This window comes from Cheilinus undulatus, linkage group 21, assembly GCF_018320785.1.
Source record: "Cheilinus undulatus linkage group 21, ASM1832078v1, whole genome shotgun sequence".
In the NCBI taxonomy this organism is placed as follows: Eukaryota; Metazoa; Chordata; class Actinopteri; order Labriformes; family Labridae; genus Cheilinus; species Cheilinus undulatus.
Window position 1 is genome coordinate 26,633,342 of NC_054885.1, and position 24,650 is coordinate 26,657,991.

At 38.8% G+C, this 24,650-nt stretch overlaps 1 protein-coding gene across 4 annotated transcripts in view; it reads right to left on the reverse strand.

The window, feature by feature from the left end:
* The window catches only part of olfm2a (olfactomedin 2a), a 76,925-nt gene that overhangs the window by 14,804 nt on the left and 37,471 nt on the right, over positions 1 to 24,650 (reverse strand). For 2 of the 4 annotated variants that reach the window (XM_041777829.1, XM_041777828.1), the window contains exon 2: positions 7,166 to 7,315. The exons of 1 other annotated variant lie outside the window; for it this stretch is intronic. In XM_041777829.1, the coding sequence (XP_041633763.1) occupies positions 7,166 to 7,315 (150 nt within the window). Of the gene's footprint in view, positions 1 to 7,165; positions 7,316 to 19,778; positions 19,824 to 24,650 lie in introns of those variants that run through there. One more of the 4 variants, XM_041777831.1, reaches the window with a different exon arrangement.

Consider the following 24,650-nt stretch of genomic DNA (forward strand, 5'->3'; position numbering starts at 1 on the left):
AATGACTAAAATGGGACTAAAACTAAAAGACATTTCATCTTAAGACTAAGACTGAGGCTGAAATTAAAAATAGCTGCCAAAATTAACACTGATCCTGACACTTTAAAATCGTTTGTGTGGTAGCTAGTAAAGAAACGGAGCACAGCTGATCCCGTCATACATGCAGATGCTCGCACAGAGACCGCTTGCAAAGTGATGTTGTTCGATACTTTCTCATTTTTAGCCCCTCCCCTTGCTGCCTCAACTTTCCTCCATTTATTTCACTATGTCCGTGTCCTACCTCCATCAGCTGTTGGCTGCATGTCCCATCAATCTTGGCGTGAGTAACAAAACAGCTCATTATATACTGCAGCAGTTAACTTACTGGGAATACACACCACCATATAGTGCTTTGTACAAATCAAAAGCTGGAGACAGTTGCTGATAAGCACACAGTTCGATGTCTGACACACAAACTCACTAAATAAACAAGACGTGTTATGTATCCAACACTGTCAAAGCCCACATGAAAAAACACACCACTAAACTATTTCTCAGCTCACACCAAAATATCCTGCAGTTTACAGCAAACTTGTTATTGACAAGCAGATTTCAATGTTTGTCATGGTGATTATCACTGAGAGGATGAGCAATAGTTTAATTAAATTGATGATGCTTTTAAAATTTCAGCCTGTTTCACTCATACTTTTAGGGAGTCAGGTCTTAAAAGGTATTAAATTTAGTAAGAAAGTAAGGCTTTTAAAGTCTGCATTGTCATTTTCCTTCTGGTATCAGATCTGATACCGGAAGAAAAATACCTCAGTCTAGACTGAGGTATTTTTGCTTAAATATTCTCAAAATTCTCTAAGAAAGCTTTATTTTCTTCTACAATAAGAAACACTGCTGGCATTTTCTTTTCTACATTGCTACATTTTTTTTTCTTATAATCAGCACAAAACATAAACAAAACCATGATGAAATGGGTTTGAAATCTAAGATGGGATAGGTTCTTAAAAACATAAAGAGGGTCTTTCATAAAGGTCTTAAAAAGTAATTAATATGATGTCAGATTTTCTGAATATACCTCGATTTAAAAATGTTTTTCCAAATAGAAAGTTAGTTCAGACTTATCAAACTTCTTCTATTTATTAGGACCGGAGCCACAGACCAAGTTTCAGTGAGGACCCTGTTGTTTTTCTTAGCGCAAAATTTCTTGCAATTCAAAGCCTCTTTTTGGGGCCTTAATATATGTGAAAACTCAGGGGATTTTTTTGCTCAAAAATTGTCCCCCTGGAGAAATAGCCATCTGGTGGTGGAACAGTCTACGTCTATCACATAGTTTCCTCTTAGGGCGCCAAAAGTGAGATAGAGCCCTGGGTAATACCTACGTGTGTGAAAATCGGTACACATATGTATCATGATGAGACAAAAAAAAAAAACAAAAACACTATGACCATCCCCAAAACATACAGGAACCGAACTGCAGACGCTGTGATTTGGTGTTTTTTTGGCTTTTTTCACTGACAGACACTTTGCACATTTGAACAAACTCGCCCGAGAGCTTTCATCTGATTGACTCCAGAATTCTTTTACTCAAACTAGACAACCTTGGGACCCACAGTTGTGTGAACTGTCAGTTTTTACCATAGGGCAGAGTCGTTATCGGAGCACAAACTTAAACTTCGTTTTTGTCTATTTTCGGCTGTGAAATTACACCAATAATGCCTAATAACATTTGAGTCTTTACTTCTATCATCACCAAACTTCACAAGGATAACCACACATTAGTCCTGAATACATCCATGCATCAATATCATTACTTTGTCACAGCGCCCCCTTCTGCCAGTCGAACATTTGCACCACTGATTTTTGATGTGTTTTTCATGTGTTGCCACAAAAAAATTAGCCCTGGCCCACCGTTCAACTCAGGCTTATGAATTTTGGTATGCATATAGGTCATCATCAGACCAACAAAAAAGCCTCTTGGATCATGCCCAAATCCCAACAGGAAGTCCACCAGCTTAATCAGAATTTCACAATAAGCCTTCTTTTGTGTCTTACCCTAAATTTTTGAACAGCCATAACTCTGCTATACATTGTTGTATCTTTGACAAATTTCATGTGCCTGATAACAGTCCAGGCTAGAAAACATTGATATTTTAAATTTTGGAAAAATTGTGCAGCGCCACCCTCTGGCAAGAGAAAGTCACTTCTTCTGAATTTCACATTCCAGTACCTACTTAAAAAAGCGTGGCCCTGGGGATTGTTTGTTTGCCATGAAACAAGAAGTAGTATTTTCAGGGGCTTGTGATACATTTAAAGAAACAAAACTTGGCAGAAAAATTCTTCTTAGCAGGCTGAAATGATTGATATGATGTTTGTTGGTGGGCGTGGCCGATTGGCTCAATGGCACCCCCTACAAGTTTTTAAAAATTCAGCCCCCCCAGCAGGTTCAATCCAGGTTTACAAACATTTGTGGGCAGATGTGTCATATCAGGACGCACAAAAAAGCCTCTTGACCCCATATTGTAAATCAAACAGGAAGTTGGCCATTTTGCTTTTTATGGTCAAACACAGCATATTTTAGGGGTCGTACTTAAATTAACCTGTCCCAGGGCGTTCAGCCGAACAACTTGATCTTTGATGTACAGTAAGATGAGATGTAGTGGGTCAAAAGTTATTCGCAACTTCAGTCAACTTCAGTCATACACTGTGAGTTGATATTTTACCACAGTGGTTTTATAATCTTACAGTAATGCCAGGCTGTATACATCCATGCATATAGACCAACAAAACCTCTGATGTTTTCCCAGCTTCAAATCAGGATTAATGGAAAATGCAGAGTAAAAACAATTGAAAAGTTTGCATGTTAAGTGTCACTGTTACTAAATGTATTTTTATTCCTTTATGTCTGCTGTCATCAGCTCTGGTTTTATCTAAAAAGATGCCATTTAACAGAACTATGTGCTTCTTATTTGTGTAAAATTGAGATTATTTTTCTGTTATTAGACTTGTATAAGCATCTTGTATTTATTCCCAACCATGTATTTAAAACAACAGTTTGTTTATTTGATTCATAGACAGAGGTGTCTTCATCATGGACCTTTTTTGGAAAAATAAATGAAGAGTTGGAGCAAAGATCATCATTCATAGTAAAAGCTAATTGGTAATAATGGGATTGCAGGTCTATGAGAGTTGTGTGGGGCACTTATGCTTTGATATATTTCACATCAGCTTATTTTATTAATGTGCTGAAGGATAATACCAGCAAGTTTACTTTCTTTTTGCTTTTTTCCCTCTTACTATTAAAACACATGAACCGTTAAAACATATTTTTTTCACATCCTAACACAATATGTACCAGCGCTTACACAGCCATGCTGTACATATTTACATTCCTGTGGATATTGTATCTCGCTGAACATAACCGCTTTCTCTGTAAAGCTGCCGGGATATTCCTGCTTTGTTGGAATTCTACCTTTAAGAGCGTATGAGTGCGGATTTTGTCTGTATGACTGTGTGCCTGAAAGAGCTGCAGACAGAGGCTGTCGGGGGAAAAGGCAAACTTCAATGAGAATGAATGCAATATGTGAATTCAGGTGTCTCATTGATCCGCCAGGACCTCAGAATCTCTTCAGCATCTCAATTTACCACCACCTCTCCTCACTAGAACACATCAGTGTCAGCCCTCCTGTCTCAGCCGCTCTATTCGGTATCTCTGCTCCCAGGTTTTCATCCACTTTGTGAATCCACACTCATAAACTTATATGCTTGTCTGGAGAGTCCACAAAAAAACAGCCATGAGCAAGCTGCCACAGCTCATTAAGCAAATGAAAGCTTTGAAACACTATTCCTGTTTCTTACTATGTAGTTTAGAGCAAGCAGACCAGAATAAAAGTTGCCTGTGTATTGCCTGAAAAATCACCAAGTGTAAGACAAAAGCAGGTGTGGGTGACTTCTGAACGGTGGTTCTCTCCTGTCTGTAGACTCAGCCCTGATCCTACCCTAGACACAAGCAGAGCATCACATTTGCATATGCTGCACTGCTCTGTAGGTCAATAACACTTTACAGTGTGTATATAAAACATAGATTTACTGCATGCCTGCTGAAGCAGTGTATGCTTGCCTTTCTCTCCTATACATAAAGGTTTTGTGTGTACACATATTTTGTGTGACTCTAAATTTATTTGCCTTATACATGACAACACTAGGCACATAAACAAAGTTGAGTTGGAGAAATAAAGAGTGAGCACTAAAGCTGGATAAAAAGACAACACATTGTCTGTCCATACTGACTCATTGAAGTTTCTTCTATCAGCTGTTTTCTGATTATTTTTTAGGGATGCGCAATACTGGATTTTGCTGATATCTGATAAGCCAGTATTCCCAAACCCATTTTAAACAATACTGATCCCAAAATATTTACACACACATTTTTATTGTAAAAAAATACAGTCTCTTGTGCAAATAAAGGCTGAGTCAAGCCAAGCTGAGAGAGGAGTGGGAAGTATTCAGTCTGGGAATTGTTGAATACCTGATGGTACATTTGTATATTTTGCCACTATATAAGGCCAATATTGATTTGTACTGAGCATATGTTTGGTTGATATATCAGATGTAAGTACCAGCAAAAATATTCATATCTGCTAGGACTGATAATGAACGTTTTAAGCAAATATCTGACAATACTGATATGCCAATAATATCATGCATCCCTAATTATTATATTTGCTCATACAGATAATGAACTTTTTAAGGTAATGTCTGCAGATACCAATATTACGCATCCCTATTTATTATCTATAAAACATTAAATAAACAAAGGTATAATAGTAACATAAGAAAAGCCTCACTAAGTTATTTTTTATGTTGTTCCTGTTAATAATCCAATCATCCTTCTCCAATAGCTCTAGCTTTCAACAGTGACCACGGAGCCCTTATACCGATACATAACCACCATTTTTAAGCCTTATTTTCTAAAACATATTCCAGAGAGATTTAAGTAATGGACCAAATCTTAAATCTGGTTCAAATAATAAAAAGGGTATCATGCTTTTATGGTTTGGTTTTGTTTAATCATTTTTTAAGATAGTAGTAATAATATTCTAAGAAATTTTCAAAGGATACATTTTTTACAGACTCCTGTGTAGCTTAAGTGACCACCAAATAGCATCTAACATGCATTAAAATTTGTTTAGATTGTGTGGAATATGTTCTGTGATGTCCCCCCTTTACAGCAATGGTAATCAGGGTTTGGCTATCCTTTAAAGTCTGTATCTGGATCACATAATCCAATCCAGTTATCTTTGATAAAATGTGAAAAAAAAGCAAGATGGATGTGATCCTGGGTAGAAAAAAAGTGAATGACTAAATCTGGATAATAATTATCCAGGCACAGATTTCCAAGCAGTGAAAATAAAAACGTCCACCCAGATTAAATTCTATATAGAGATACAAGCTCCATTTAGCATTCAAAACACAGTGCAGATTTTTTTATAACTGTGAAGTTTCAATTTAAAGGATTAAATCAGAGTTGATCTTAAAACTGAGCCACACAGCTCTCACTCATTCATCCAAAGAGCGCCAAGAGTGCACACACTGTAGGTAACACTTCCCAGCCTCATGCTGTTCAGCAGTGTTGCACCCTGAAGCTTGATGTATACTTCTGCTTTGAAGTTGTGCTGTATGTTGCAGGCTCACCTAGCCCTAATGCCTCGTTTCCACATACGTATAATTATGAAGGTAAGCCAGTAGAAAGTCCATTTGTTCCTGTGGGAATCTCTGATGTCTGACGTGCCTGCCAAACTTTTCCCCTCCAAAATAATTTCAGCCAGAATATGCCACAAGCAAAAAATTGAACTTTTGCTGTAGATTTTGCTGAGGTTGTATGGCAGTGTTCTAGCTGGCCAACTAGATAACAGGCTATGACGACTCCTATTAATTAGCTTGACATGATATGCAGGCAGTTTAACAACCTTGATATGAAGTAATGGCTGCAGGTAGTTTATCAAATTCTATCCGTTGGCAAAAAAAAGTGCAGTTCCTTGCGATAGACTCTAGGGGGCATCGTTGGTATAGTTATGGATATATGGACATCAGTCACATGCATATGTGGAAACAAGGTTTTAACTATTCATGAAAGCCTACTCACGTAGCTGGACGTGCACATCCTCAAAAATGTAACTATGGGTAAAACAACATGAACTACAAGTACTGTGATTGGCCTGCTGGGTAGCATCGGATGACTGCAAGTGCCTGAACATCTACAGGCATATCGTGTGTATCCTAGAGTGATATAAATGGCTGTGGATGACAAACCAGTTGACAAATCTACTTGATAAAATCAGAACATAACAGAAGTGTATTTCTTTATCCATAAGTCACGACTGGATCAGAAACTGACAAAATTACTTGCATAGAATTCATACTACCAACTAGTGTCTTGGTGGAGTATTGCAGAGCAGTGAAACAAAAGTAGGCTTGATTGTTTATAATACTCATCAACTGTACATCACAGGTTGTTTTATGGTAACTTTGTTTGTTAGAGTCTGACATGCAAAAAAGATGCAGAAATGATTGCATACAGTAAGATTCCCTTTGGGCAGTGTTTCCCAACCATTTTTCCTTGGAACCCCCCCTTCATGTCCCTAAGAAAAGCCAAGCCCTCCAGGACCCAAGAGAGAAGAAAAAGTAAGACATTGCTGTCAAAAATCAACATAGATTTTAAATGTTTCACTGATAAAAACCTAAAACAGGCCTATACATACTTATCAAACAACATTTGTATAAAATAGTTAATAACTGCTTTATCATGGTTTTAGTCAATAATGCAAATATAATTTTCAAAGCCTCGCACCCCCCCAGGATCTTTGGCGCCTCCTACACACACATTGGTTCCCAGGTTGGGAACCAATGACTTAGGGTATTGTCATATACTTGATTGTCAGTATGTCACAGCGTAATTAGTTCAGGAGAATTCAAATTGTAAGAAAAAATTCAGACTCGTGTCATATTCATCTGCATGACAGATCAACTGTGGGCTAAAAGAATTAAGGCTGTTCACTTCGGCAGCCTTCATGTGACAGACGGCACCAGACACGAGCGCAGTGCAGCGTGACAGTTTGTTTGTGCGTCTGCGTGGGTTTCAGTCGTGTCTCAGAGTGAGTGTGTTATTGACAGCTGTCACCTTCTCCATGAGCTGGCGGAGCTGCCTGCTGCGTGGGTCGCGGTTACACATGTTCTGGGCTGGAGCAACCACAGTACAGATACACTTCCCATCTGCGTCCTGTGCCGAGCTGTAGATCTGCCAGCCCTCCTCCGGGCTCGGGTACAGAGCCTGCAAAAACAGAAATATATAACTTAGAAACTGGTCGCTTCTGTTGTTTATCTAAACTGCTACCAAACAGGATGTATAAGGGAAGACAAGTTTAATCTGCCAGCATGGATCAACACAATCAGAAAAGTGTTACATTTATAAATGCGTCCAGAACTTGGCAGTATCAAAAGTGTTGAGGAGGAAGAAGTATTCTTTAATGCATTACATATCATGAGTAGTGGTTCCCATTCTGTCACAATGAGTTAGCTGCAGTTTTTCTATGGTATTCTCTTTTTCTCTTTAAATCTTGTCAGAAGTTACTCATCCTCAAAGACAATTAACGGCAGTTGATCCCACAAACTACTCAAAACTATTCAGTCTAATTTCTGTATTAACTGGAGAGCTACATTAAGAGAGGAAACAAAGTCAGAGCTTCACAGCAGTGAAACTCACATCAGTAAAGACAGAGAAGTAAAGAGATGGGGATAGAGGAGTCAGAGGGAGAAAATGAGCAGAAATGAGCACAGATTAAGATCAGACAAGATCACTGGTGGAAAACAGACAAAGAGCTGAAAAAACACAGCAGCATGACAGAGATAGAGTTAGATCTTGATGTAGGATGAAGAAAGACAAAGACAAATGGGAGGAAAATGGGGATTTCAAAGAAAAGAGGAAGAAGGAGGGATCAGGCCAGGCTGTGTAAAAGCAGGGCATCTAATAAGTTTGGACACAGAGAGGAAATGGAGCTGTTCAGGATCGATAATGCAGCCCGCTACCAGTGGAGGAGGGGCAGGTTGAAAGAGTGGATGTCTCTCTCTGACTAATCCAATCAAAAGTAGTGCTCTGTGCTTGCAAGAACACACACATGGACACACTTTTTAAAGGCCTGGCTTGGACAATTCACACGACATCTACACACGCTCAGCATCTGAAGCAAAATGTAATGAGAAAAGGACCAGCTATTTTAGTGATAGAATTAAAGAGCCATCTTCATAAGTGGACGAAAAGAGGCTGGATATAAGATCCAGCAGCTCCACTCTCCTGCCCAGTGTTTTGCTTCTTGTCTTCTTGGGCTGAGGGATCAGATTAAAATGTCTTGGGGGACAGGGGGGACTGTGTGATTGGAGTGTAAAGTAGCAACCACCCTGCAAGCCAATGTGCTCACTGTCACATCTTGTCACTCCTTCGAGTCCCCTGGTACTCCACCCCCTTTTCTCTTTCCTCCCCTGCTCTCTCTGCCTCCCCTTTCCTCCCTTACGCTCTCAGAATGAATGAATTTTAAATCTAACTTGCTCCAAATGAACTGTTGCAAACAGACAATAGCTACGTGAGCGACACTTAAATATACTGCAATGTAATCAGCAGCTGTTATATGTCAGATTCTTTTCATATTTATGTTTCATTATATTCAAAGTATTTTTAATAGACTCATGCACCTTTTATATCAATATATCTAAATTTAATTAAACTAAGTCAGAAGTAATATTCCATTCCCATTTTCTATTCAAGGATTATTACACACATGCATTAGTAATACTTCAGTATGACCGAATGGCCACTGTGCACATGAATGACTCACAGTGGACCTACCCAGCTCCGTGGCTAAATTATCATTCCATTATTCTTAATATTGATGCGTATTCATGAGTCAGTGTGCAGCCGGCTCTTGCAGACGCCTGCTCTTCTTTCTCAGTCAGCACGTTTCTTATCATTACTCTTCTTTGAGGAAACCCAGCATTAGAGAGATGCTAGGTGGAGGTGGAAGATGGACGTCTACAAAGGCCAGGGTTGAAGCTAAGACTAGACAAAGGAGGCAGACTCCACAGCAAGACCTCCTTCAGTTCCTTTCAACTGCATCTGACTGTGTTTTTCATTCTACCATCGCCTGAGGGGGAGATTCTTTTCTTGTGTCTGCTTTCCTGTGTCTCACTCACTGTCAGGACTCTAGCATGTCTGTGTGAGTGCTCATGTGTTCAAAGCATGTCTCTGTATTTATAAATATATACATAAGCATGCAATATGTGCTGATGAACATGCAGTCTCCAGCATATGCAGTAAGTGTGCTTGTAATGTACACACATTCTAACATGTTTTAATAATGTGTTTATTTTCCATATGATTTTAAAACTGCAGCTGCACAGCCTTTCTCCCCCTGAGGGGATTTTATTGGATATCCCTGCAGCTATGCTCACTGCAGGACTATAGAGCATGTGTATTGTTTGCTACATACTGTGTATGTGTAAAATTGTAGATTGTGCTTCCATAGTATGGCACACTGACTTCTCATTACAGCTGATGTCCTGCAGTGTTAACAGGTGGAGGTTAGTTTGCCTCAAACAGCAGAATCCACTTAAGTTACTCACTCTGTGGCTATGAGCAGCCTCCCGCCTTCAATAAAATTACCTCATATCCATACATGTGGAGGCTGTGTGCCCACGCACCAGATATTCACTTTTGGTTAAGAAAGATCCCTGCAATGGATGCACAAGCAAGCATCAATATTTGAAATTGCTATCAGCTTGAGAGCGATCCACAGTTGGTCATCACACTGTCTTTTAATGATTTGTTTCATTTTTGGGTAATATTGTAAGTCAGCACAGTAATATTGAAGGCATGTTTACACCATTATCACAACAAATTCTTCATTATACAACATGTTAAAACTCATGCTGGGCACCTCATGTGCTCTTTCCAAGCCAGGGAGTTCTCACAGATCTTCTCCCCTCTTCATTAATGTTTCATAGATGCTGGGCTGAAATTAAGAGCTTATTTGAATCAGTTCCAATTTCATTACCACCCACCTATCCATTCTGCATTAACTTCCCTATTTCCATAGCAGTAACAGGCACTAAAGCAGGACGGACAAGGATTTCATTAATGCAAATGTTTTCGTCCCTATATGCTTTGTGCCTAATCCATTGCAAGGACATCCACATATCAGCTATCATAACCAAATCTCTCAGGATGCAAGATATAAACTTCAATATGTTCTGGAATCTTGGCTTATTTATGTGAAAACAATTAAGGTGCTTTTCTGCAGTAAGAGTCGGTCATTGACATTGGGTCATTTAACATTGTGTTCACACCATGCAGCCTATCTAATGTCTCATTAGAGCAGGAAAACAGCTTCCTCAGTAACCAATATTACAGAATAATATGCATATTGTAATGTTTGAATATTTTTACACACTGTAGGCAGGTCAAAGCTCAGCATGTTAACACTGAAGTAGTAATGCTAACATAACCTGGGCTATCAATATCATGTGATTGGTGCCAGCAAGCTGGGAGCACCTCAGGTCTGCAAGACAATCAATCCTCCCCTCCCAGACACAGATGGTGACTTCAAGAGAGAGGAGCTTGACTCTTCCAAAAATGTTACCATTAGATGTGAAGGATGAAACAGAATATGTAAGTGCCAGATTTGAAGCTGTCACAGTCATGGCTGCCATGCTAAAGCCCATTAAAGGAGAAGACAGCAGCAATGAAAACAACAGGAAACCGCAGAGGGCAGGGGAGATGAAAAATCAATTGGGCTTTCATGCTAAAGTGAAATTGCTCTTAAGATTTCTAGCTTGCCTCTTTTGCATCAACTCAGAGTTCCCTCTGTTCCCATGACATCACTTGTGACAGTCTGGTCCTATGAAGTCCCAGCATCCCTTACTGGCACGTCCTCCAACCACAACCTCCCACAGCCCCAATAAAAATATGATTGCAGTGGGAGCTTCTGATGCACTGATAGGCAGAAAAGGAAGAGTTGTGGTTTCTGAAAGGCTGACAGGGAGTTGAGTAAAGGCTCTTATTTCCTTTAGCTTAGTTCAAATAGTGCACAGTCACATTACTGAATGACAACTTGAGCTAAAACCTGCTGAGAGAGTCAAAAGAGGAGATGAGATACAAAAGTGCAGCCATTGCTAAGCTAAAAAGGAGCAACCAAATGCTAGTCTAGCATTCCTCCTCTATCTTCAGTGTGCTGCAAAGAAGAGATCAGATTCAAACCAGATGATAGGGGATCACCCAAGTTTTTTCATTCAACACACCAGTTAGGCTGGTGTTTTAACTGTTTATATGCAGAGCTCTCCATAAAGCAGACTGTCTGCCAAACACTGAAACATTTCCAGCCCACTGTTTTCTCATTGCTCCAAGTTATGTCACAGTTGCTTTTGAACATATCAGGTTAGTCAGCCAAGCTAAGTCAAGATAGCACAGGTGAAAGCTCTCTGCTATTACCCTGTTGTTACGTTTTGAATAGATGTTTTTCTTTTTTACAAAACTGCCACATTACTTTTTTTTTAACCAGGAAACCTGGAAAAGGGACTGTGGCTTCATTTTCTCCTGCTATCTGCTCCATCTTGGGTGTAATTCACAAGGCATACGATACTAATAATATTCAAGTCCTAAAGATGTCCTGCTCAGTGTATTTTTTGATTTTGTTTTACATCTTAATGATAAAAAAAGCTATCTGCACTTTTTATCTGCACAGAGTTGTATTGTCACATGGAGGTATCATCATTAAGATGATGAGCTAGAAACAGAGGAGACACTTTCCCTAGTATATTGTGAGCCCACACTTAAAATGAAATACAAGTTTCAACATTTAAAGCAAATCTTACACGCTGAATGGTGAAAGCAAAGTAAAAAAAGGAACAACTTTTGCATCCTTGTTGTGATAAAACTCTAGACTAGAATTTTTCAAACAGTGTAGTAAGTCTGACATCAACATACATCAGTGCTACTACTATGAAACAGCCAAAGTTACTGTATGGATGTGGGTATAGTGTGCCTCAGACTTTGGCTTGATCATAGGTGTGCCTTAAACTGGCAAAAAAGGTAGAAAAACACTGATCTAGGCCTATCACACATTGATGAATGTGGAGCCTTTGACAGCCTAAGACTTATCCTAACCCTATATGCATAATAGTTCTGTCAAATCAACATACTTAGTATACCTTATCTCAGGACAATTTAATAAAAGAACTTTTTATACATTTTCCTTATCACACAAGTTTGCATCCTTTACAAGGTCTGCGGCACAGTCCCAACAACTCCCAGCAGACGGCACTTTTTTCACTCTAACTGGGTGAGGCTCTTAGCTCTCATAAGGCCTCATTTATCAACCATTCTTAAAAGAAAATTTGTTCTTTAAACGCTCTACTGCAGTTTTGTGGAGCAACTGTGGCTCAGTAGGAAGGGTCTGACATCTCACGAAAGGTAGTGGGTTCCCCAGCTCCTGCAGTCACATTTCAATGTGTCCTTGGGTACAACTCCCAATGCTTTGTCAGTGGTGTACAAATGATTTATTTGAATGGGATAAGCTACTACTGATGAGCAGTTCTTCATAGCAACCCCTGCCACCAGTGTGTGAATGGAGTGAAAGGGTGTGAAGTGGGTGTGAGCCACCGTGTAAAAGTGCTTTGAGGCAGTGTATCCCAACCATTTTTCCTTGCCTATTTTTTCCTCGAACCGCAAGAAGTTATCAGACAAAATAAAGAGGAAAAATAGAGAGCCTAATCAAGCTTGTTTTAGCAAATGTGTGGTTAACCTGGTTGCACACATCCATCAGGTAAATCTCTCATTGACAGTGTTTGGGAAAGGGCAGAGCATTTGAAAAAAAAATTGGAGGGTGATTGGATGAACATTCTGTCACATCTTTGCAGGCCAATCAGAGCAACAAGACACGTGACGTAGCCGCTACTGACATGCGCCCCTATCGAGAAGTAAACTCCATAGAAAACTGCATAACATGAACCATGGCGACTCTAGACATGTCAGTACACGACTTTTGTGGTTTTTGAAAAGAAAACAACTCAATGCTGTTCTCTGTTCCTCTTTTAATGAAGAAATGTCATCAAGTTTTGATAAAACTGGTGCTGTAGCAGCATCCACGTTAATGTCTTCTGCCATAATTGCATCGGCGTCTTGTTGCTGCTTGCTTATGTCATGACTCTGCCGTGCCCAAGTGGCAACCGCCAGTCCTGAAAAATTAAGCCAATGCAGAAGTGCAATAAACTGCAATATGTCGAGTGCCCACTTGAGGCTGGCTGCAGGAACACCGGAAGTCCCATCTATTAAAAAGCCAGTTTTTACACTAGAAATAAACTGGTTTACAGCCTGGTTCAAAAAACTAAACGTGTCTCATTAGCTAATGTCTTCATGTGCTGTACTGTACAGGGGGGGGGGATATTTTTGTACCACAATTGTTTGGGTTATATTTAGGAAAAACCTCACTGCACACTGACTGGCACCTCTCATTTCATTGACAGATAGCTTGACAGGCAGAAGCTACATTTCTGTCAACCAGAATGCTAGCTAGCTGACAGGAAGTCGAGCTTAGTAGGCGGGCGTTGATCCAAAGTTAGGTTGAGACCGCATTTCAATATGGAAGCCGCCGCGAATTGGCTTCAAGAGCTGTTTGAGTCTGCCTTTTGTAAGCAGACGGCTGACATCACACAGGGTTTGCCCAATTCTTTCTACAGTCTAAGGCCTGAACGCACTGCTCCTCATCACTGATTGGTCCTGTCACTTTCTAAACAGGCCCAAATGGTTTAGACAGGAGCTTTGCAAGATGGATTTGCCAGTAAGAAACACAGAAATGGGCTTATCCATCTGCTTTGCAAGGTTACAGGTAGAATATATTTGCAATCTGTTCCTTCACAACCCTGATGAAGGTCATTAGCTAAAACGCATCTTATTTATTTATTTTTTCGTATTGTTTTCTAAATTTCTATGTGTGAAGCTTTTTGTTCCCACATCAGTACAATATGGCATAGGATAGAAGGACAATGGTACGAGTACACTTCCACTTTGTGCTTTTTCAAAGTAAAAGCCTGCTATAGCACTTATATGGAGAAACTCCTTTTATCTACAGAATGCCTTCATTTTGAAAAGCTCCCAGCAAGGTTCCACTATACAGTGAATCAAGTCATTTGATCTGCAGCAGCTTCAAGTCTGAAACATCTGGTAACTGCATGAATTGTACTGGCCAAGAAACGCTGTGGCAAACAGAACATGGTGGCCTCCTGGTGAGTTTATAAGGCCAAATTATACAAAAAGCAGATATCTAGTGAGTTTTTATGCTCAATGTACGTATAAGAGATACAAATAAATATCCAATCAAACTAATTTATTTCATCTGCAGGGTTCCTTTTAAGAACACGTGCAAACAATTCAGTACTTTAAGAACATGTCATGCATTCCATGTAGGTGTCTATTAAAAACTTTCTTGAGAAAAAAAATCTTAGGAAGATATTAATGAATGAGTCTCATTGTTTGTTTGTACTTTTTTGTTTTGTTTTTTTGCAACAATCTTCATTTGAAAAGACATGCAAACATTGGTAGCACATAGAGACTGTTTGCTTTTAGGCCATTTAGGAGTAAATTTAACCCTTTGCATATGCATTGCAAATTACCAAGCAGTGTAATCCTTTTACTCTTTACTGCCTGCTGTTAATCAACATTGTTTTATGTGAAACGAGACACATAGAAACACAAAAGTGCAGAGATTTGATTGAGCTTGAGGCCTGACTGATAATTCATAGTATCACATTTGAAGTAACAGTCCTTGATGAGCCGTTATTTCCAGGACAGCCATAATAGAAATCAGCAAACCAACATGTGCCATTACCTGAATGCTTCTTCACCCTTGGGTGATTAACTAAGTTTGAAAGGATTGTCCAATTAGCCGTAGGAGGTTTTGGTATCACTATTGAGAGTTGCGGGATGAACTTCCTCTGGCGTTTCATTACTTCGACCCTGGAGCTGGCTTGCTGCTGTAAAGCTAAAGCTAAATGAGATCATAAATCTACAGCTCCAAACTTTATGAGCATGACGGGAAGTCTATTATAACTTTCATAAGCAGCAGGCAGAAGGGGCAAACGGGCGGAAGTCGGCACAAGTCCTCGTTAGACATGGAAGAGAGCTGACCGCTAGCTACACTGTGAACTGAGCTTGCCACCACATCTGAGACACTGCGTCACTACAGAGGACGGACAGCGCTGGAACAGAGGAACTGAGATAAAGTTAAGTAGAGAGTAAGTCGGAAACAATTTGAGAATGAAGGGGACGTCAAGGTAAGATAGACTGAGAGTAAGTTTAACAAAGTGAGAGGTAGGGCAGATATAATCTATCTTTTCTTCAGCTTCCATCTGCAAAGCCAACTTTGTTTATCCAAGTTTTACAGTTTCAATTTATCTCTCTCAAACTCACTCTCTCTCTCTGTTGATGTTTTGTGCCAGGCTTTAAATCCTCTCACTGCTTTTCCGCAGCAAAGCAGAAACATCTGTCCCTGCTACACGGAGCTCAGCTCTATCTATCGCATTGCCAAACAATCAGATCTCATTTTTCAAATTTACTGTATATTGCTGTAATTGCCTACACACAAATAAGCAAATACAACACACCACCTCGGTACAAATGAACAATCAGTTAATCCTCAATACACAGGCCAGCTGGTGCCCTTCAAAATAAAACTCAATGAGGACTCCTGCTGAAGTCCCCTGTCTCTCCTCCACCCAAAGAAAAGCGATTACCACAATCAGTGCAGCATGGTTGCCAGTCAATAATATGAGTCATAAACTCATCATGCCTCTCTCCCTGCTGCCTTCTTTTCCCTCCCTGCTGACTCTCCATCACTCCTGTGACTGCCACCCCTCCTGTGACTCCTGCTCACTTTCCATCTGCAGCTCACCCAGTCTGATCCGAACACACTGGAATGACAATGGGGGTAGGAAGATGCTTTGAGTGTTTTCCAAAAGGTGTGTGTGTGTGTGTGGGGGGGGGGGGGTCAGAAAAAAATTCTCTGGCTAGTAAAAGAAAATGACACTCAATTATGCTCAGCACGTACATGTAAACAGCTACAACTATGTTCCTCTTTGTTGTAGGAGTCTGCTAGCACGGTGCCAGGTGCCCCGGTGAAACATACTTGGCATCGTCTCTGCTGTTACAAGGGAGAAAATAGCTTCATCACGGCTGATGTTAAATAGAGGAGGGAGATGAGAGTGGCAGGGTAGTGTGAGAAAACACTGTATAAACTGTGAGAACACAGTCAGTGCTTCATCTGGGGAAAATATGGATTGCAGAGGTGTCTGGAAAAAGAAGATCATCAAATTGCTTTTGAAGGACAAAGCAATGATTCAGTTTAGGTTCAGTTGGTTGGAAATTACTCTCATCATAGCAAATGAACCATGTCAAAAGCCTGATTACTAGCCCAATAGAGGCTGGGATCAATACTGCTTTGTACACAGGCTATCACATAATTAGTTAATGTATCAAAACACTATAAAATTACATTACAAGATTGGGTCTCACTGAGATCCAGACTAGGTACAATGCTTAACATTGACCAGGCAGCAGAGGACAACTGTCAGGGTCTGAACTCAAATAAATTTTAAAGTAGGCAGCACTGTAAACATAAAAACAAAGTACTCAAATAAAAATCTGCAGCCGTGTTTAATCTTAAATCCATAGCCAGGAATCGATCTTTACAATCTGCTTTATTGGACTTCTCAGTGTATGTGATAAAGTTTACAGTCCCACACCCCCGCAGACAGAGGCTGGGTGACCCCAATCAGTGCCCTAGCACTCATTCTTTGTGTGCTGCCATTTGTTGTTCCATGCTGCCTTTTGATGGTGAGAATATTTTCTTCACTCTTCTGCCTCACAGCTTGCCTATTTTAGATATCAAAGGGAGAGTCACAGTCACAAAAACACACGCACAAACACAAACTCTCATTACTTCATTCCACGGGTATAAAACAGTGATACACGTAAAAAACAACAGTGATACGGGTAAAAAAACAACAGTGATATGGGTATAAAACAACAGTGATATGGGTATAAAACAACAGTGATACGGGTATAAAACAACAGTGATATGGGAAAAAAAAACAGTGATACAGGTATAAAACAATAGTGATACGGATATAAAACAACAGTGATACAGGTAAAAAAACAACAGTGATATGGGTATAAAACAATAGTGATGCGGGTATAAAACAATAGTGATACGGGTAAAAAACAATAGTGATATGGGAAAAAAACAACAGTGATATGGGTATAAAACAATAGTGATACGGGTAAAAAACAATAGTGATACGGGTATAAGACAATAGTGATACAGGTATAAAACAATAGTGATACGGGTATAAGACAATAGTGATACAGGTATAAAACAATAGTGATACGGGTATAAAACAATAGTGATACGGGTAAAAAACAATAGTGATACAGGTAAAAAAATAACAGTGATATGGGACAAAAACCAACAGTGATACAGGTATAAAACAACAGTGATACGGGTAAAAAACAGTGATATGGGAAAAAAACAACAACAGTGATACGGGTATAAAACAATAGTGATACAGATATAAAAACAAAAGTGATACGGTAAAAAAAACAACAGTGATATGGGAATAAAACAATAGTGATATGGGTGAAAAACAACAGTGATACAGGTAAAAAAACAACAGTGATACAGGTATAAAACAATAGTGATACGGGTAAAAAATAACAGTGATATGGGAAAAAAACAACAGTAATACGGGTTTAAAACAACAGTGATATGGGTATTAAAAAAACAGTGATACGGGTATAAGACAATAGTGATACAGGTATAAAACAATAGTGATACGGGTTAAAACAACAGTGATACAGGTATAAAACAATAGTGATACGGGTATAAAACAATAGTGATACGGGTTAAAACAACAGTGATACAGGTATAAAACAGTGATACGGGTCTAAATCAACAGTGATATGGGTATAAAACAACAGTATTTATAAGTGCAGGATTTGTAGCTCACACATGCAAAGTGTGTTTGTTAAGAAAAATCTACAGTAAATGTATTATCCTTCACTTGAATGGATGTCAAACCTTATCTCTTGACAACAGTTTGGCATATAATAATAGTTTTAATCATCGTTATAGCACAACACAATCTCATGTCAATCCATCATCATACCCACAAGCTTATATGAACAGAGACGTAATCTCAAAGCCAATTCTGCATGTGTTCATGCATACTCATGTCCAGCAGTTATAGCTAGTCTGACTTAAAGCCCCTGTAAAGTAAATTCCAACATTTGTGTCTTAACATATGAGATATATTGGAATATGGTTGCTGTAAAGATATGAAAACACTGAGATCTACATGTGACTGAATTTTTGATTTAGACCATTGGAAAGTTTTTCACCTCTTTCCTGGCAAGATTTCATTCGGGCGGAGCAAATATTTGGGCTGGTGATGTCACCATCCCACACTCAGGAATGACCCCACCCTTCTAACACTACAATATAAAATCACAGAGCAGTTCATCTTAGTACAGTCTGTTGTTATTTTTTTGAGAAATTTTATTAACCCTTTTTGCGACCACGTTTGGACTATTTGTCTTAAAAAACTTGAAAACAACCCTGGGGTCCTCAGTCAAGCTCTAAACATCCTTTTTCTCTGGAAACCTGACCTTTAAGACTACGTGTGCTGCACTAATGTCTCTCAAATTTAAAGAAAATTGAGGGTAAAAAGACAAGAAAAAAACTCACTAGAAATTAAAACTCAAAGATGTTTATGCATTAAACACAGTAAAAATCAATGACATTTTCTTTTGCACAAACTTGTTCTCACATCTCTTTGGGACCAAAGAATTTAAAAGAATTTGAGTCATTATTTAAAGCAGTTCTTGTCTGCAGTGGCTCAGAGGGACAAATTACAGCTTCTCCGTGCCTAATTCTCCCTATGATGAGTCATTATAAGTCTGTGCACATGTGCTGTTTGGAAAAGCACATGATGTGATGACAGAACAGCTTGCCATTGGTTGTCACAGCCCAGTCACAATGCCTTCTGGGATACAAAAAGACAATGTGGCAGCAGGCTAACCTGATAGCGGCACAACAGGGGGCTTTCAGAGGAAAAAACAACTAAGTGGCTATGATTTATAGGGCTGCAACAACAAATCGATTAAATCCATAACTGAAAAAGTTTTTGTGTCACTCATTGTGTCGCGCAATTACAACGTCACTTGGCGTTACGCAGGGCTGTTTGCGTCACACGCAGACGGCTGATAAACTCTACTCCAGCTTGGTTTAGTACTTCTCTGATTATAATCCGGTAATTAGCGGAAAAAGTAAGTAGATATATTCATCATCAACTGTGTCTCATGACGGAGATGAGACGCTAGCGACCTAAAAATAGCTTGTTTGGCGGAACTTTGGTTTCGTTTCTGTTACGATACGAGACTGGATAAAAACAACAGCGCTGGACTGTCAGGCGTTCATGTAATCCATGATATTTGCCTCACTTTGTGTTCTAAATGTCCACTCAAACAGGAGAGAGGAGGAAAGGCTTGAGCTGCAGTCACATGGCTGTTGGATGTGTGTGTCCGTCCGTGAGTGCGGGTTGGTTTGACAATAAGCATCAACAGCTTGTTGAATACGTGAGTGATAAATGTTTATATGTTATCATAATATCAATAACTTTAAGAGGCAGAGGCTGACCTGAAATGTGGCTTCTCTGGGATAAAATAATTGGAAGAAGAGGTAATGTTGCAGCTACCAAGGTCCACATAACAAGCGCACCTTCTCCAGTGACGCCGTATTTCCCACGGCAGTCATGAATGAACTGATTACCTGGGGGGTGGCGTTAATATCTTAACTGTGTTTTTAGATATTCATTCAGTTTGGTGAATAACACACGAAAAGCATGGAAAAGATTCAGTCTTCTTTGAATTTAAGATGTAGTGCAAAACGTAATAAAAGCAGAATCCCACTATAAGAGTCTGTCATTCAAATCATAACCTCAGGCTGTTGTCATTAGTATGATCTTAAAGTGTTTATGTTTGTTTGTAAGGAGGGAGGCAAAGTAATAACAAAATATTATTTAATTTTTTAAAATAATTTATTATATTTTTTGTATTTATTATGTGGAATGCTCAAGTTATTTAATTTAACAGAACTCAAAAATGTTTTGTTTTAGTTTTTAGAATAAAGACATTTAAACTCTAACATTATTTCTGACAGCTTTGGAATATCAATGTTAAATTTCTAAATAAAGGACCCCGCCCCCCAGGAAGCATCCAATTCATCGATGATTGAAATCATTGTTTGTTGCAGCCCTAACGATTTATGCTTCAAACAGTTTTAAACTTTGAATAATTTGTTTCCACTTGTCGTATACAACAACACAGTCTCAGGTGATAAATACTGTTTCACCTGGACCAACATATTTGCATGAATTTAAAAAGTACAATTCAGTCAAACTAATGCAACAATTCAGCTTTTTCCATCTGCATGTAAGCACACTGAGTCACTATCCTCTCACTACAATACAACCACTCAGGGCTGAGGTAAATTAGATGTCTCAAGCCTGAATTTCAGTGCGGGATAGTGGGAATTAGACACAAAATACCCAGTTCCCCCAAGTCTAACTCTCGCGATGCAGGAAAATCACAAAATTATTGTAATTGGCTTAAAATAATTTTGTCATTTCGCAAACATTCGCATTCAAGCATCAGGTTGATTTCTCTCCTTCTCCTCACACACTTTTGGGCAGGTGTGAGCTGAGGTGACGTGTGCATTACATAGTGTCTGATCCGTAGTGCACTGGTGCTTGGCCCATGCAGGTAGGCTACAGCTGAAGACAGAAGATAACCTTCTGCAGTTGATAAACTCATCCATGATCTCCCTTGGCTCTCTCTGCACTCTTTGCATACGTGTTACAGTGGTGTCTGACACCTTGAATAGTTTAATATGTTTTGCGTCATGAACTCACAGATGATATCAAAAGCTAAAATTTATAATCAGAAACTTTTATTTTGTTAGTTTTGGTTACGTCTATAAACAAAATGGTGCATCGTGTCCTGTGTGTGTAAGTAGTGATCTCAAATTGAGTGGAAAACATCCAAAACATGTTGCTTAATAGTAATAGTCAATCATATCACTCACTTTCAATCCTGTGTCTGCAAATGTTTTATTTAAGGCCCTTTTGGTCTTTGAACATAGATAACAAACATTTAAATGAACAGAAATTGTTTGAAGGTTTTATTTGCCTTTAAAGGTCAAATAGAGGCATCAACATAAACATCAGCCTGTTTTTTTTCATTAAAAAAATAGAAACTCATTGCTGTATGTTTGTTTTCAAAGAATTGAGGGTGGAACTTCACCCCAGTTCAAAATGTGAATTTCAGGCCCTGGTGTCTTGTGTACACAGGGAACTTTATAGAAGTCTTTTGAAAATGTTGTCTTTGTTTACAGTCTGACTGACAAGTGGAGAAGTCAGAATTTGGTTGTAGTGAGAATAAACATCAAGAAACATATTTTGAGATTCACTTTCATGCAGATATCGGTCTAAAGGCATCAGTTAAAGCCTTAAAGAGATGACTGGTGATTGGTGCTGAGATTACATCACAACAGACTGTTTTTCTTTTTTTTGCTCTTCACGTGGACTGTTTTCCTACATACAGCTAGTTCTTACTGAGATGGAAGTGAACACAATGCTATTCATGGAGCAAGAAGAACCTCAGGACCTGGATATATCATTCCCATGCCTACAGACTCAGTTAATACAGAATTTGTGAATGGCACTCTGGATTTCTAGTCCTCTCCTTTGCTCTATTGCAGTTTACCAAAGTTATCGTGGCAGAAGTTGTTATCCATGAGGATACATAATATATTGTTTTTTAAATTTTATTAATCAAGTTTATTTACTGGATCCTTCACAATCAAACAATTGCAACAGAGTCCGAGTCTGCAGCAGCTTATTTGCAGTCGGGGGGCGGAGCCAGAAGTGCTCAATATCTGGGGCTTAGCCCAGACTTATGGGGTTCCAGGGGCTGTTTTTGCTCATCAGGCAGTTAAATGCAGTGATTTCAAGCAGTTTTAATGCAAATTTAGATTTCACACCCAAACAAATCTATACATCATTTGGGTGAAAATGATGCAGTTCCCTCTTTTTCTAAGCATCCTTTACAGCCAAGATTTTTATTTAAAATGATTTGGTTCTCAAAGTGTTCCCGCCATTCTCAAACCATAGCACACTATATTTAAGATCAATAAGATCACTTCCTCTGCCTAAAAATGTACAGAAATGGTCTGATAATCATTATTTAAAAATTAACACAACATGGATAAGTATGAATTTTCTGTGAACGTTTACAATTGGCATTATTCTTTAAAAAAAGTATAAAAAATAAATGTGGGGTTCTAGATTTAGATATACTTACAGAAAAACAGAAAATATTAATATCTTATAAAATGTTAAAAATACATTTTATACTGTAGAATACAGTCTTAGAAGTTAAATAAAAAAAGATTGGTTTTATTCAGATACAAGAATAAAAATTTCCATGTCCATCTGTTTTCCATAAAGGATTCCTTTTTGCATTTATTGATCATAACACTAAACAGAAAAAAAGCTTTCAAAAGCCTAAAAGATCTGGAGCTTTAGAGAAAACATTTGGGGCTTAAGCCCTGTAAGCTACCCACTTGCTCTGCCTGTGTTTGCAGTGCATCCTGGTTAATGTAGGCATGCTGGCACATTTCCAGGAGCAGGGAAACTCGATTTTCCCAGTTTTTGAAACTCTCAATGAAAAATATACATATGCATGCCAAAGTGAATAAACAACAACAGCAAAGACAATACTTCCTATTTGAACTTCATGTAGATTTTTTAAAAATACAATTTTTAAAAGTTTTTTCCCCCCTCTCTCTTTTTTAAAATAATGTCACTTTCAAGTGGGAAACCTTAGTTTGAGGTTTTACCCCTTTTCAGGACACTTTTTTGGGTTGTTTTTTGCTTTGTTTTGGATCATATACATCAAGTCATTCTCTAGATTACAGGAGGATGGCTCAGAGTACTCCAGTGATTTACATGTTGTAAAATTCAGAAGTGCGTCTGAATGCTTGCTCTATATTGTATCTGCGATGTGGCTTTTGTTCTCATCAGCTCTTACTTAAGCTATGAAAAGACAGTGTGACAGAGCAAAGAGGGTTACTCTTTCTGCTTGAGGAATATTCAACACTGCGACCAAGAGAACATTATTTGTATTCATTCTTGTAATGACTGCTAAAATTGTTTACCTCTGTGAGCCGTGTAAATGTATTTAACTGACAGATATTTCAGACTTCAGCTGGAAGATTATTGACTGAACCCTTAAGTTTTCACTCTGCCTCTGTTCACTTCTGTTACACAAGGTACTTAAAATGGAATGTATTCAAGAACTTCTACAACCACATTTTTCTATTCAGCTTCTTATTGAAGAGCTTTTATGAGCTGCCATCTATAATAAAGACTACAGGGGATAAAACCAACTTTTACTCTCTCCCACTAGTGCAGCTGAATGGTGAATATATGTACGCCTTTAGCTCTAATATTATTGTCAACTGTTTTTCTTTAATTATAAGTTCATATGTAATGTAAAATTCAGGTTTTACTGATTTTAGTCAGATGACCGTGTGTAAAGCCTGGTAGTTCTTATCCTGTCTTTGACCAGTGTTTAGCTACACCAGATTCATGTAAGTGTTGGAGGATCTCTTGTGCTCATTAAGGAACATGGTTTTGCACTATCCAGATGTGTACAAGCACCCGGGCAGTGTTGTGCTTGGTGCTACGCCTGTATAAACTCAGTCAGCTGTGTTCTTACATCAGCTGGTTAGAAGACAGACGTAGAAAACAAGTGAAGCAGACTTTGCAAACAGCTCTGAGCTGGAAGAATATGGGACGCAGCATGCGCGGGTGCTGGGGTGGAGAGCAGCAATGCAATGGCTAGTGGCAATCTAGCACCACGGTGTCACAAGACCAAAGCTAGCCTGTCTTTGATTAGAGCTTTAAACATTGTGTGAGTCATGACAGTGTCTGAGATCATCACAGGAAAATGTCTCATTAATAGTGATGGGACTTTGAGGCGAGGTTTTACATTAAAGTTTTATTCGCTGCCGTTGTTTATGAGGGGAGATTATTCCTGTCTCAAAGCGAAGACGTTTCCCATCACACAGCGCAGTTATACTGTAATATTCCTAGTACCATCAAACCAGCTCATCAGTTTTGATGAAACTTTGATGAAGTTCTACAATGGGAGCGATTTTCTGAATTAGCTGTGAATGAAGGCTGCCCAAAAGAAAAAATCTTTTTATAACTGTGCATAATCTTATTTTGTTTTTAGCCAGTGTTTTGAAATGGAAATGATGCGGCTTCAAGTTATGAGTTTTGATATTTAAAGAGTGCACTTTATTTTATCACTTTGACCCTGAGCAACATAAGCAGGTATAGAAAATAAATGGATTATCCAGATTATATCCCCAAGCGAAAGGTGGATGTTCAGAGGGATTATAGTGTTTATTGCTGCAAATAATTCAAATCAGCTTTATCCTCTG